The sequence below is a fragment of the Aspergillus brunneoviolaceus genome (assembly GCF_003184695.1).
Source record: "Aspergillus brunneoviolaceus CBS 621.78 unplaced genomic scaffold BO95scaffold_11, whole genome shotgun sequence".
Taxonomy (NCBI): Eukaryota; Fungi; Ascomycota; class Eurotiomycetes; order Eurotiales; family Aspergillaceae; genus Aspergillus; species Aspergillus brunneoviolaceus.
Genome location: NW_020290741.1, coordinates 557993 through 571781, shown reverse-complemented (window position 1 = coordinate 571781; position 13789 = coordinate 557993). Strand labels below are relative to the sequence as shown.

The 13789-nt window shown below is 54.5% G+C and overlaps 6 protein-coding genes across 6 annotated transcripts; 2 read left to right on the top strand and 4 right to left on the bottom strand.

Annotated features, from left to right (window-relative positions):
* Nucleotides 1–192: 192 nt before the first annotated feature.
* Nucleotides 193–2187, bottom strand: BO95DRAFT_439900 (putative vacuolar sorting receptor (Mrl1)). The gene is made up of 4 exons (XM_025585828.1): nt 1530–2187; nt 1190–1480; nt 1014–1140; nt 193–596 (listed from the first exon to the last, which is right to left on the bottom strand). Exons 1-4 carry the CDS (start codon nt 1904–1906, stop codon nt 438–440), a joined length of 954 nt encoding a protein of 317 aa, XP_025445683.1. The 5' UTR covers nt 1907–2187; the 3' UTR covers nt 193–437.
* Nucleotides 2188–2347: 160 nt separating this feature from the next.
* Nucleotides 2348–4222, top strand: erg24B (c-14 sterol reductase). The gene is made up of 3 exons (XM_025584064.1): nt 2348–2518; nt 2570–2874; nt 2924–4222. Exons 1-3 carry the CDS (start codon nt 2439–2441, stop codon nt 4030–4032), a joined length of 1494 nt encoding a protein of 497 aa, XP_025445682.1. The 5' UTR covers nt 2348–2438; the 3' UTR covers nt 4033–4222.
* On the bottom strand, nt 4184–6109 carry BO95DRAFT_511932 (tRNA-specific adenosine deaminase; the record flags this gene model as incomplete). Its single annotated transcript, XM_025591475.1, has 3 exons — nt 4184–5771; nt 5834–5876; nt 5956–6109. 3 exons carry the CDS (start codon nt 6107–6109, stop codon nt 4184–4186), a joined length of 1785 nt encoding a protein of 594 aa, XP_025445681.1.
* Nucleotides 6110–6483: 374 nt separating this feature from the next.
* BO95DRAFT_460593 (splicing factor 3B subunit 5 family protein) lies at nt 6484–6811 on the top strand (the record flags this gene model as incomplete). The annotated part of the gene is made up of 2 exons (XM_025588744.1): nt 6484–6726; nt 6800–6811. 2 exons carry the CDS (start codon nt 6484–6486, stop codon nt 6809–6811), a joined length of 255 nt encoding a protein of 84 aa, XP_025445680.1.
* Nucleotides 6812–7112: 301 nt separating this feature from the next.
* Nucleotides 7113–10050, bottom strand: BO95DRAFT_439899 (uncharacterized protein). Its single transcript, XM_025585826.1, has one exon. The coding sequence runs from the start codon at nt 9698–9700 to the stop codon at nt 7310–7312; it is 2391 nt and encodes a 796-aa protein (XP_025445679.1). The 5' UTR covers nt 9701–10050; the 3' UTR covers nt 7113–7309.
* Nucleotides 10051–11348: 1298 nt separating this feature from the next.
* BO95DRAFT_355289 (uncharacterized protein) lies at nt 11349–12398 on the bottom strand (the record flags this gene model as incomplete). The annotated part of the gene is made up of 1 exon (XM_025582240.1): nt 11349–12398. The coding sequence occupies one exon, from the start codon at nt 12396–12398 to the stop codon at nt 11349–11351; it is 1050 nt and encodes a 349-aa protein (XP_025445678.1).
* Nucleotides 12399–13789: the final 1391 nt, after the last annotated feature.

The following is a 13789-nucleotide window of genomic DNA, read 5'->3' as shown; positions in this document are numbered from 1 at the left end:
ACAATAGATCAAAAGTCTGAACAACTGGCTCTACCTCTACAGCATTTCTTATGACACTAATATCTCCTTGGAATGACGTCTAACAGCGAATATTCTGCTCACGTGAGCTGCGATAAACATCATACATTATACGGTTGAGTTGTGCGCGGCTCCGAGGCTAGAAGTACTGCAATGGCCATACTTATAAAATCATCTCATAATCCTGGTATACTTCACTACCGGTGAACATGACAGACGAGCGCATAAACCATCAAATACATGAAAACAATCTTATCAGTACAACCGCCAGGTTACAGCACAGGGTACCAAAACTTTCGTGTCGCGCTCTAAATCAAACCGAACAGAAGCCAATACATGTATCTCCTTGACACACGGCGATGCGATGCGATGCAGTGGAAAGCAAAAGTCATATAACCGATGCATTTGCCGGCCATCAATCAGTCGTCCCATTCTTCATCCAACTGATCTATTAGTCTGTTTTCAGCGTCTAGATCACCTCGTCGCCCGTAGCTGGAAGCGCGCGTGTGCCCCAGGCTTGGGGAGCGGTTGAACCGGAAGATCCGGCCGACGGAGGAGAGTAGAATGACGAACATGTCCTATAGTTCGGAGAACAGGCAATGAATCAGCATTGATTCCACGTTATATGATATTCAGACCAAGAGCGAAACGAGAAGAGATAGAGACATGTCGCTGCGATTCAGTACAAAAATGTTCAGTGACGTGGTATAGAAACTGGCTAGATATCGAACAGCATGTCCATGATGGCCCGCGGTGGGCAGCCAACACCATAGCTCAAGCATAATAACTCATGTCCAGCACAGCATAATATAAAGTCCAGGGGAAGGAAGTCGTGAGAGAGCTCCCAACATCCCGCGATTCAAGCTCTAGACCAGCCAGAGCGAAAATCAATCCAGTCGCGAGGTCGGAAGCCTTGTATTCCCAGATTCTTTGTACGACAGGTCTCGGTGCAGAAGCCGAGAACGACGGAACGGTATCAAGGCTAGTATACTTACTTTGACAAAGTCGACTATACCAGCCCAGAGGCTGTAGTTCGGGCACTGCCTCCAGCCGCGCTGGTGCATGACAGTTCGCTGATAAGCGCAGCCACCTACAAGATAGGCTGCGATAGCAATCAAGGCACTGGGAACTGTTAGCAACATGGAATTCCAAGAAAAAGATAGCTGCGTACATGATGCCAAAGACCCCACCAGGCGAAAGCCCCTGGTTTGGAGGTATCGGAGCGGTAGCTCCGCAAGCGGCTGAGCTGCGCACTTCAAAGAAGTACGTGCACTGGTCCATTGTGCCGACAAACGAGACTGTCGCCTGGGACGAAGGCGAGTCTCGTTCGCAAAGGAATGACATGATGGTGGACTTGGTGTGGGTGCTACCGTTGCCTAGGTAGTCGCCCGGACATGGGGAACCATCCGTGTAGTTCATGACCAATTTGCGCCCCCGGAAGAAGGGATCAGATGCCTGTTGCCTGCACGCTGTCAGTTGAAGTCCCGAGAGATCCCATGGGAGAAACCTACCCAATTGAGTATACCTTGCCCTCCTTCTCATAGTACGCGCTGACGTTCTTCCACCGGGCGCTATCGACTCCCACTACGTCTTTCACATCTTCCAGCACAGGCGCGCAGATGTTGACTGTGAAATTGGCACCGTAGTCATGGCCCTTGGCATGCCAGCTGCCTTCCCGAGCGTTCTTGCGAGGTTTTTCGCCCTCTGCAGGCGGAGGCGATATGGAAATCGCATTGAGATCGTAGAATAGGCCCGTGGTGGGGGAACGGACCACACAAGGTTGGAGGGAGTCTTTGGAGCCCGAAGAATCGGAGGCTGCGTATACAGGAAGTAGAGGAGCTGCGACACAGAAGAGGAGCTTGAGCAGGAAAGAAGATAGAGGCTTCATCGTGGGGCGAGTGTGTCCCTTACGGAGGCAGCCGGGAGTTTCGGCGATAACAGCTCTCAGTCCGATGAGAGGAGATAACAAATGAAAGACAATCCTGTTGTCTGGTGAAAAAGAGAGAGTAACGTGGTCGGAGGAAGATAATGATGGGGATACCAATGGGAAGAGGAAACGGTCAAAGAGAGACAAACACGGCCACGAGAGGATGGGATGGATGGATGCGTAGGAAAGAGCCGCGGCGCTGTCGTCGTGGTGGTGGTCGTCGTAATGTGCGGAGATGAAACGTCGCATTCATTCATGGCAGGTGCGGAGACAAGCTCCGTCGGAGACTCGGAGTCAGTCCCGACCGGGTGTGGCTGACTCAGCTCTGGGATAAGCTTTCCTTCTTTTTCTTTGTTTCACCGCCCGGCTGAGCTCCATCCGGCTCGGACCAGCAGCTCTCAACATGGATGCCTGCTGCCAAAGCTAGTATTTATAATTGCTTAGCGTCCATTGATCGAAGAGCCCGGCCATTAATTCCCCAGCCTGCTTCAAGATGGCTCCCAAAAAGACCTCGAAATCCAAAATCCCCATTCAACCCGTGCCCGAGAAGCGCGGGTATGAGTTCTGTGGCCCGTATGTGATATCGTTCCTCTCCTTGAAAGACTACGCTGACCCATTGCATAGGCCCGGTGCCTTTGGAATTGTGTTCGGCCTTCCTCTCCTAGTATACACCTTTGCGTTCCTGTGTAACGATGTCTCCGGCTGCCCTGCACCGTCTCTACTCCACCCGTCGACCCTCACTCTCGAACAATTGAAGGAGGAAGTGGGCTGGCCCAAGGGGGGCTTGGCGGACCTCTATAGCACGGATGTGACCCTGTGGGTGCTCGGCTACTACCTGCTTAGTCTGGTGCTCTACGTGTTTCTCCCGGGCCAGGAGGCTGCAGGTACCGAATTAGCTTGTGGAGGTCGACTGCGGTATAAGTTCAATGGTTAGCTACCCCTGCATTTGCGTGTGTAGCAGCTCTGACTCTGGAACAGCATTCCCGACGGCGGTGTTGATCCTCTCCGGCCTTGCCACGTGCACCTACATCTACGGCTCGGACTTCATCGTCTGGACCTTCCTCTGGGACAACTACGTGCAGGTCCTCACCGCGAACCTACTGATCTCGACGGCGATCGCTGTCTTCGTCTACGCGAAGAGCTTCACCGTCCCGGCCCCTGGCCAACCCAACCCCGAGCTGCGTCAACTAGCCCCTGGTGGCCATACAGGCAATGTCTTGTATGACTTCTTCATCGGTAGAGAGCTCAACCCTCGCGTGCGGCTGCCTATCCCCTTCGTCAGCGAGGCCTCCCGTACCATTGACATCAAGTCCTGGTGTGAGATGCGTCCGGGTCTCTTGGGGTGGATCATCCTGAACCTGTCCAATATCGCTCGCCAGCACCGCACCTACGGCTACGTCACCGACTCGATCATCCTGTCCACCTTCTTCCAGGCATTCTACGTGCTGGACGGCCTGTACATGGAACCGGCGCTCTTGACTACGATGGACATCATCATGGACGGCTTCGGCTTCATGCTCTCGTTCGGCGATATGGTCTGGGTCCCGTTCATCTACAACTTCCAGACCCGGTACCTGGCGGTCTTCCCGCTGGAGCTGGGACTCAAGGGTATCGTGGCGGTGCTGGCCGTCACCGCGGCGGGCTACTCGATCTTCCGGGGCGCCAACAACCAGAAGAACCGTTTCCGCACCGACCCCAACGACCCGCGCGTCAAGCACCTCAAGTTCATCCAGACCTCCAGCGGCTCGAAGCTGCTCACCTCCGGCTGGTGGGGCTGCGCCCGTCACATCAACTACCTCGGTGACTGGCTCATGTCGTGGTCGTATTGTCTACCCACCGGTATCGCGGGGTACGTGGTGATCCAGGGCGTCAATCCGGCCACGGGCGACCTACAGAAGCAGGTAGTGCAGACCCCCGAAGTCCGTGGCTGGGGTATGGTTTTCACCTACTTCTTCATGCTCTACTTTGGCGTCCTGTTGATCCACCGCGAGCGTCGCGACGAGGAGAAGTGCAAGAAGAAGTACGGTGCGGATTGGGACCGATACACTTCTCTGGTGCGCAGTCGCATCGTCCCGGGGATCTATTGATCCGATCAGGGGTTTCAGGGATTCGTGATTTGGCGTGTTGAGTGTAAGATGAAAAAGCTTTTTTTGCTGCTTTGAATTGGGGGTCTCTTTTCCATGGCCTGTACACTTTTATGGACGTTGTAATAGAAACTTACTTCATATATAATTTAATTCACCGTTTGCGCTTCTTCGGATTCGCGTCCACCAACACATCCAACCCCCAATCTCCATCCCCGGCATTCGGCACCCACGGAACTAGGACGGTCTTCGCTTCTCGCAGAGCCCGTGCCCGCGCCTGGCCGGGATTCGTGGCAGTGGCGATCGCTCTCTTGAAGTCGACATACGTAGCTGCATCAACAATCCGCCGTAACCCTTCATCCTCAACCTGGGACAGCCCATCGTCGCGTCTCACACGCCCATCACGTCGACCCTGATTCTTCTGGGCATCCAGAACAACCTCCCGGAAGCTTCCCCACATCCGCGCGCGCGACAGCGCCGACGCTCCCCGCACCACCGGCGCGGACGCCTTACTCCCCTGCTTCACCCCGCCGATGATGCTCTCATACAGCCCCGTCTGACTCCCCGCCAGCTTGGGCAGCTGCTTGGCTCCGCTGGCGGGCCCCAGCACAACCAGCTGATCGGCCCCAACGGAGGGCGCGGCCACCCACACGGCCGAGATGGTCCCCGGCTTGTATTTTGTGGTACGCGTGGCAGCGGTCTTCTGCGACGTGTCCCGGGGCTTGCCGTACTGCCACAGGGAGTTGGCCAGTGCAGAGGGGATGGAGAGGATCTCGAAGGGGTGGAATCGGTAGCCGGAAGCATTCCCCCCCTCCTCCTTCTCCCGCTGCTCTTCTTCTACTTCTCGACCTTCAGATGAAGAAGCCAAAGAAGGAGCAAGATACCCCCCGACCAGCCCCTTCATCCTCCCCTCCCTCCCAAACGCCCTCTCACACCCTACTTTACTTATCTCTGTCTCGGGCAACACCACCCCAGCCAGATACGCGCTAGCCGTGACGCGGACCAACAGCGCCGTCTCCGGGGATAGCAGGGACGAGACCTGGCGAAGGGCGAGCTTATCGGAGCAGGATTTGCTTTTGGTGGAGTCGGCGTCGGCGCGGGCGGGTTTGCGGCGGACGATGCCGAGTTTCGAGAAGTGGCCGCGGCCGTCGAGCAGGGTTGTTGGGGGTTTGGTCGGTGCTGATGAGGAGGGATCTGTTGGTGGTGGTGGTGGTGGTGGTGCTGTACTTGTAGCAGTTGTGTGTGGTGGAGGGTTGGGTGTCGAAGATAGGGCAGCGGCTGGTGCCCTTGTCGTTGTTTGTATAAAATTGGGTTCCTCTGGAGCTGGTAGTGGTCCTGATAATGACACTGGTTCGGATGGAGAGGGATCCTCCACCCATGGCGTGGGATCCTCCTGCGCCGCCATGGTGAGCTCCATGCTTGCGTCGCCGCAGGGCGCGCAGGTGCAACACATGTAAACTTTGAGGTCCGGGTGGAGTTCGAAGGGGGGTTGGTCGGGTTGCTGTTGCTGTTGCTGCTGGAGGTGTCGACGACGGATGAACCGCGATGGCGATGGCGATGGCGATGAGCTTTCGGCGACTGCAGCAGCAGCAGCGCGTTCCTCACGCAACAGAAACCCCCTCACCTCCGACAAAACCCAGTAATTGAAAGCCCGGAGAGCGAGCACCTCGGCGTGCCAGTCATGGAGAACGAGACCATTGCAATTTGGAAGCTGGGAGGCCGCGAGACATTTGGCGCCTGATCTGCTGTCATCAGTATGGGTGTTTCTGCAAATGTAGTAGATCAGAGAGATGGGAAAACACACGTAACCGCCACACAAGTCAATTCTTCCTCCGTCGTATTTTCGCCTAATATTGCTGTTAGCACTATTGAATATCCAAGTTGATATGCAAAGAAAACAATCATCAGAAGCAACTGGAAACATACCCCTGACAACCACCATCCCCGCCATCGGAATCCACTCTCTGGTGCCATCATCGCGGACAATCGGTTTACTGCGCGCGGGCAGCGCATCGAAATGCGTATGGACCAGGCGGGCGATTCGCGATGAGAGTCCATCTTGCGGATTCTCTTCTTCCATAGCATATACGTATATATATATTATCAAGCCGTAATCTCCAAAAAGAAATAAAACCCCAAAAGCCCAAATACCCGACTGGACTATATGCCCAGTAGTGAGGAGAAGTAAAATCTCCAGATGAGTATCAAAATCCCGATAAAGTCATTCCCGCTAAACTTATCGATAAATCCAATCCCCGACCCCACATCACGTGGCATCCTGCCGCATTTTCCAACCCAACTGCCAAAAGCTCCGCGGCGACAACATCAAACCTTCCAAGTTGTCAACCTTCAATCCAGAAATCAGCACAGACCAAACGCACCACCTACCCCCCATCAATAAACCAATACCCAATAAATCACCCCAAGCCAAAGCATCCAAAAACCAAAGCCAAAATGGCCGACAAACTCCGCACTCTCCAGAACCTCGAGGCGATGCAGGCCCGCTACATCGGCACGGGCCACGCCGACACGACCAAGTACGAGTGGCTCTCCAACATCGTGCGCGACAGCTACGCCTCGTACATCGGCCACCCGCCGATGCTGTCGTACATGGCCGTGGGGATGGGCGAGTCCAAGGAGAAGGTGCGGGCGACGATGATCGAGAAGATGGTGCGCGGGGCGGGGAATCCGCCGGAGGTGAGTTTAGTTTTCACACTCTTTTTTGTTTGGGGGGTGAAATGGATGTGGTGTGCTGATTTCCTGGGTCTAGACACAGGAATGATGAGGATGGGTTTGGGTTGAGTGTTCCGGTTTGGATCTTGGAAGGGGGTGCTGATCGGGGGTTGGTTGACTGGTTCAATGTCTAGGAGAGGATTAGGAGGGACGATACTGGATGACGTGCCCTAGAATCCGTGGTCTGATTATTCAGAGATATCTGGCTGGATGTCTTGGGGGCAAGACAGGACAAGACAAGAAAGGACATCCAGTCATCGATGAGAGGCAGGGAGTTTATGGATACGGCGTTTTAGGGGGGTTATGCCTTTTCTGCTCGTGTTGAGTATCAGTGCAGCGAGATTTTCTCATTACTCAATAAAGCTTATAATAGTTATCATATCACACTCAAACAGATCCCACTGCCTGTGCTTGCACTGTACTCCGCAATGTATCTCACCAATCAAAACCCAACATAGTGTACTGTACAAGACCTACTCAACCCATCTAAACTATCTAGTAGCCACTCAATCTTCTTCGCCTCTCTACGAATCATCTACCACGGCAACTACTTCTTCTCCTCATTCAATTTGGTCGTCGAAGCACCAGCAGCAGCAGCGGCATTAGCAGCCCCTGGATCCTGCTGCGCCGCCAACCTCGTATTCTCTGCCTGCAGCGACCCGATCAGATCCAACCACTGCTTGCGCTCCGACCGCAGCCGATCAACCTCCTTCTTCAGCAGCTCGACCTCTCGCCGGAGCGCATCCGCCTCGCCCCGGGCCCGCGACTTCTCCTGCTTCTCGGCGTGCTTTTGTTGCCGCGCCTCGATCTTCGACGCCTCCTTCACCTGGTCCTTTTCGATCTTGCCCAGCTGCTTCAGCAGCTTCGACTCCTCATTGAACAAGCCGGACGCCACCTTGTGCGCACGCGCGGCCTCATGACGGTTGTGGTGGTGATTGTTGCCACCGCTGGACGCCACCCCCCGGTGCACGCTGCTGCCCGGACTGCTGCTGAGTTGCTCGCTGCCTACGTCACCAGCCGCGGCCAGCGCCGCTGCTGATGCCTTGTCTCGTTTGTTGTTGTTGTTGCTGCTGCTACCAAGCCCGCCCTCAGCTGTTGCGGTTTGTGGGGGCGAAGTGGGTGTGTTTTCGACATGCAGGGCCTGGATCTCCGAGCGAACGCGGTCCAGCTGCGCCTCGACGTTGCGTTTGCGCTCCGCCAGCTTGGCCAGTTGCTTCTCGTGGGATGAGAGTTTCCCCTTCTTGTTAAGTGTCATCTGTTCGATGGCGGAGACATTTGGAGGGGCTTCGACGGCGGAGTCGAAAGCCGAATTGGCGGAGAAGGCGACGGAGGCTTTCCCTTGCGAGGCTGCATCGTTGAACTCCGGCTCGGTGGGCTTGGCGGTAGTAGTGGTTGTTGTGGGGGGTGTTGGCTCGGTCTGCGGATCTTCCTTGTCGTCTGTCGGATAGCTATTTTCCTGGGCAGTGCTGACTGTCGACGACTGTCGCGAATGACCGTGGGGGAGATAGTCGAGAACGGTCTGCGGAGCATACCGCTCCAGACCCGCATTGACCAGGTATGCGAAACTGGCAATGAGGCCGTGATGCTCAACTTCAGTGTCCGAATAGTAGTCCGACTCACTGGAATCCTCAGACACACTATCCTCGTCGTCTTCCGCCGAAGCCTCAGCGCCAGGGTCATGTTGATGCTGATGCTGATGCTGATGACCTGCAGTCCCCGACTTGCGATGCGCATGCTTCTTATGGCCTTCATCCCGACATGCCCAGTTCAAGAACTTGATGGCATCCTGACAGATACTCTTGGGGGTGCCCTTTTCCACCATCCATCGAGGGATATTGCCTCCGGGATCACTTCTCGTGACCATCACCCATTCCACAGGATTCAGTTTCCTCTGCACTTCCTGCACCTCTTGCCCATCCACTTCCTTCCCAGTCTCACCACCGGCACCCTCTCCGTCCTCCTCATCATACACCGGAATCTCTCTAATAAACTCCACACTCTCATACTGCCCCCTGATATAATTCTGCGTCGGCGGCACATCAGGATGTTCGCACGGCCTTGAAACCATCATCCACCTCCTCGCCTCTTTCCCTTTCCCCTTAGTCCCTGCCCCCTCTCCCTCCATCGAACCCGCCCCCTCAAACCCCTCCGTCACAACCTCCCAACTAACAATCAAACTCACAAAGTCCCTGGCCGCCGTCGGCTTCGGAAACATAGCGGAGACATGATACACCTGGACCCGACCAATGACCCTTGCGCCATCCTCACTCTTCACCTCGATATCCTCGACCAACCGCTCGGCCCCGATACCGCGCACCGCCTGGTCCGGCGGCCGCCCCTTCTGGATCTGCTGCTGGTTCATGCGGAGCGTATGGCCCATCTCCCCGGACAGTTTCGCGTGCCACTTCGTGAACGGCAATCCGGCGAACACGCTGCGGCGGCCGAACCAGTGGCCCTTGCCGTCCGAGCCGGGGAGCTTGTAGATCGGGATGTGGAGGGGGTTCTCCTTGGCGGAGGAGATCTTGATCGGCTTGCTCCATTCCTTGTGGTGGGGGTTGTTCGGGATCGAGGGGGGCGTGGGTGGTAGTAGTGGTTGTTGTTGTTGGGGTTCTGCTGCTGCTGCTGATGATGATGTTGGGGAAGTTGTCGTGATAGTAGTAGTAGAGGTAGGGGAGGTGAGGAGTTGGGAGGCGCGGGCGTTGGAGGGGTGGAGGATGGCTGCGGCGGGGGGTAAGTGGGTGGTGTTGTTGTTCGTGTGGGATGCGGAAGATGGGCTTTCTCCTTTATCGATCGGTGGCTCGGGCACGGATTCGATGATCAATCGCGCTTTCGTGGAGAGGTCGTGAAGGTAGGCGCGCAGAGCGTCCGGGTCGTTGCTGGGGATCGAGTCCCAGGTGGTCGGCGAGAGGCAGTTGAGGGCCTCTTGGAGGTCGGCCATTTTCTTTCTCTCTCGCTCCCTTTGGTCCGAACCTGCTTTATGAGTATGATAGTAACAGTGTATATGTCATCTATGAGCGAGGATGAAATCTCTTGGATGTAAGTCTTGTAACAGCGCGGACAACGATGATTGTTAAGCAACTGGAGGTGGATGATAGTATAGATTGCAGTGAGGAGAGAAGAGTTCTAGCCAGGGGGGTGGAGGGAAGCACGAAGGGAGAATTGCGGGGAAATTACTTCATGCGCAAACTGCCGTTCGTAGGGGACTGATTAGTTGATGATGATAAGTTGATGATGATGACGATGAAATGTAAGCAAGCCAGCCAGCCCAGCCCAGCCCAGCCAGCGATGATGAAGGTGGTTGACGGTAGTGGGTAAGTTAGTGGTTGTCCGCCCTGCTGGGCTGGCCGTGACCCTGACGTCATCCCGAGGCCCGGACTCTTTGTTTAGCGCCCGCGGAGATCCCGCACGGCGAAAAGATTACGCACTGCATGTCTTTCGACTTCGTTTTTTAGATTATATCAGACTTAAGTACATCTTGCCAATCACATACGGAACAGCAGAAAGAACAAGAATGAGAAGTGAGAAACAACGCAAGACGTGGGCGCAGCCCTGCCAGCATCCGATTCCCGCCCGCTCTTCCCACGCCTCCTCCAGGGAGGGTTGGTCAAGTGGACAGGCGCATCCAGGTAATCCCGAAAACAAACAAAAGAGATAAAACCCAGCCTGGATGATAGGAGATGAACCTACCAGAACAACACGAGGGCCGGAGTAAGGGCAAAATCGCCATCAAGGCCATTGCATCACTCGCAGATCAGGGGCAACGCAGAGAGGTCACAGACCCCCACTCAAAGTGTGTTGGCTCAACTGGTGTATGTGGCTGCCACAGGCAGACACCCAACCAAACCTAATCGAACGAGATCAACAACAGCCCTGACGCGATTCGGCATAAACTCAGAGCCTCGTCTTGGTCATAAAAGTCTGCCGTCATAGATGCATCACAGATGCCTTCTGCTGATCAGCAGTGCCACTGCACATCTCAGCTAGCTAGTCCCGCTGGATACCTGTATCCCCAGACTAACTGACCGCAGAGATGCTGCCTGGGCGCCTAGTACAGAGGCAATGCACAGCATTGTCTGTCTCAACCGCCCGGACCAACAGCGGCAACGAAGCGAAAACGATGGTGAACATTTCCTCATCCAAATCATATCCCGTGCCGCGAGGCTAACCAGGTCTTCATGACGTATAGTGAAAAGCAATCACAATTGTAGCCGACCCGCCGCTTCTTGATGCTGTAGAGCAAAAGTAATCACGCTAGCGCTGTTTGAATCAATAAAAAAAGAAAACACAAAACCGTGAACGAAGAGAGGTGATCTCAGCAGTCATGCAAAATATAGACGATATGGAGTATCATGTATGTCGCAAAGTCAATCAAGGAGAACGCCGTCATTGATGCCAATTAGTCGGATGTCTGTCGTGGGGAGGATTTGGCCCCGGTCGGTCAAGAGCGGGTGCAGGAGGGATCGGACCGGGCGGCATAGGCGAGATGTAATATTCGTGATGTCGGTTCGAACCCTGGGATCTGTTTCCAAAAGACACGCCAAGTCAGGGAGACCGTTAACATCAAGTGTCTGGTTCCATGGACGCGTTTACATTATTGTCCCGTAGGGAAGCGAAAGCGATGAGAAATCCTGGTATCGATCCCCCCATCCAAACCCTGTCATGTTTGCTGCCGTGCTGCAGAGCATGCTCGGCAGCGGGAGAGCTGCAAGAGCCGTCGAGGTCGCCGCCACACCGTAGTACTGCGCCGCGCTGTACGGCGGCGCCGTCGTATACCGTGGACTGAAGGTCGACGCCGGTGGAGAGGTCAGCTGCGCATCCTCCAAGCCGCTCATGTGAGCCCAAAGACCCGGATTCACATCCCCGGTCGTGGTCGTGGCTGGACTGGACGGCAGGATCTTCCAGGAGTCCATCGGAAGGGGCTGATGCATCGAATCCTGCCACCAGGGTCCGGGACCCGTTGAACTGGGCAGGTAACGCACCGAGCGGAGCACGTCGACAACCCGCGGGGGCGGTGGCTGCAGGGGGACGAACAAGTTGGAGATGGCCACTTTGGCTTCCTCACTGCGGCCGGCCAGAAGTTCACCCGCCCCATCCTCCTCGAGCCCTTCGAGGGCAAGGACGCTTGTGCGATAGACAAACTTGTTGGCGGCTTGGACAAACTCCTCCTGTAGCTTCTTTAGTTGGGTTTCCTTGTCGGTCCAGTCCCAGGTTTTCGCCGCGGCATCGACGGAGTAGACATCCTTGTGATAATCAACGAGCGCCTCGATGGTTTCCGGGGTTAGCTTGAAGGCAACTTCGTTCTGCGACACCATATCCACATGGACGACGTAGGCATCGATGTGGATCATTTGATGGTTGAAGAGGCTCTCCACCAGAGGGTTGTCATCCTTGCGAAGTTCGGCCTCGGGAGCCTTGGGGAACATCATCGAACACAGCGTCCAGATAGCGTTGGGCGAGGACAGCGTCTCGGTCAGACATCTAGTATGCTGTGTGACATTGTTCAGCGGGCGTTTGACTCGGTTGACCCGTTTCAAAGTGGCCGTGAGCCACGGTTCGATGCGGGTGTTGAGCACCACGTTTGGCGATGACCGCGGGGCAAATGCGGCTGCCGACGAGGGCAGTAAGACGGTGGGCATTTCTCAGACTGCGCGAGAGCGACGAAAGATGGTACTGTATTTGACAAAAAGCAAAGAACGAAGAAGAGAAGGGCGAATCAGTAAAGAGAGAGAGAAGATAGGATCGAAAAAGACCATAGAGGCGACATTCGCCCACACCGAGTGAGTTTTCCTGATAACAATCCAATCCGTCTGTTGAGGGCAGACAGAAAAAAAAAGAGGCAGAGCTCGAAGTCACGAGGACTGACCCAGTCCCAATAACAGGCACGACGGAGGGGTATGTAAATAATGAAAGGGAAAAAATTAAAATAATTCAAAGTAGGTGTGGCGGGGTAAAAACCGCTGCCTATCTGGTAAACGATGGAGACGGTGGGATCAGAAGGTGAGTTGAGCAGTTAGGGTATAGATTAAAAATCCCCACCATCAACCAAAGGCAAGTGGAGTGTAGCAGCGGGTATAGTAGTAGTAGTAGTAGTAGTAGGAGTAGGAGTAACTAGGTAGTGGTGGTGGTAGCAGTGGTAGCGATAATAATAATAGGCAATCGTGGGGATGTATAAAGCAAAACTACTGACTGTGTGGGCGAACGCGCGAAGAGAAAACAAAGGAATGGCAAGGACTGAAAAAGGATTGCAGGCCTGTGAAAAGAGGGAGGAAGAGGAGAAGAAGAGGAGGAGGAAAAGAGGAGGAAAAGAGGGAATAATGCAAATGGAGGAGGAGAAAGAGGAGGAGGGGGGCAAAACAGACAGATGGAGGCTGCCTGCAGTTCAGTCAGTGTATGCAGCAATAGCAACAGCAGCAGCAGCAGCAGCAACAACAATGGAGAGAGAGAGAGTTGAGCTGACTTGACAGTACAGATACAGTAAGGTCCACCGGGAATGGGGCTTTAGTATGAGTATATGTATCAATGCACGGGATTCTATACAGCCGTCCAACAAGCCACCCACAAGAAAAGAGTCCGCTCCGAAACAGCAATGTCCACAACCACCCAAATTTTATAGAGTAGCGGCTAGATTCGTAGAGAAAAAAAAAAGGTTCTTCGACTTGGGAACGTTAAACAAGCCAAACGAGACAAGTTCAAGCTGACTTTTGCATACGCATACTGTCTCGAATGCCTTCAGCTTTCGTCGACCAACCTTGATAGTAGTTAAGTTACCGGGTGATACGCACAAGCGATAGTAGCCCGTACATAACTTTAGTTACTGTGGAGGAGGAGAGGAGAGGGGGGGGGGCAACTCGCAGATTCGCTCTGTCTGCAATGGCGCAGTCCGGCCGGCGACTTTTCCCATGCAGTCGACGCGAAATCCCGATCGTATGGTACGAGTGATTTTTCTTTTGCGATTTTCCCACCTGCTTTTTTTTCTTTGACCGGGACAAAAATAAATAATTTTTTAAAGGATTATTTCTACCATTTT

What these genes read in the sequence shown, in the direction of transcription:
- BO95DRAFT_439899 (XM_025585826.1), bottom strand. Translation starts at nt 9,700, where the DNA reads ATGGCCGACCTCCAAGAGGCCCTCAACTGCCTCTCGCCGACCACCTGG.
- BO95DRAFT_439900 (XM_025585828.1), bottom strand. Translation starts at nt 1,906, where the DNA reads ATGAAGCCTCTATCTTCTTTCCTGCTCAAGCTCCTCTTCTGTGTCGCA. An exon ending in GGCAAGGTATACTCAATTGG is followed by an intron (nt 1,481 to 1,529) that starts GTAGGTTTCTCC and finishes GACAGCGTGCAG; the next exon opens with GCAACAGGCATCTGATCCCT. An exon ending in GTATAGTCGACTTTGTCAAA is followed by an intron (nt 597 to 1,013) that starts GTAAGTATACTA and finishes TCCGAACTATAG; the next exon opens with GACATGTTCGTCATTCTACT.
- erg24B (XM_025584064.1), top strand. Translation starts at nt 2,439, where the DNA reads ATGGCTCCCAAAAAGACCTCGAAATCCAAAATCCCCATTCAACCCGTG. An exon ending in GGGTATGAGTTCTGTGGCCC is followed by an intron (nt 2,519 to 2,569) that starts GTATGTGATATC and finishes CCCATTGCATAG; the next exon opens with GCCCGGTGCCTTTGGAATTG. An exon ending in ACTGCGGTATAAGTTCAATG is followed by an intron (nt 2,875 to 2,923) that starts GTTAGCTACCCC and finishes ACTCTGGAACAG; the next exon opens with CATTCCCGACGGCGGTGTTG.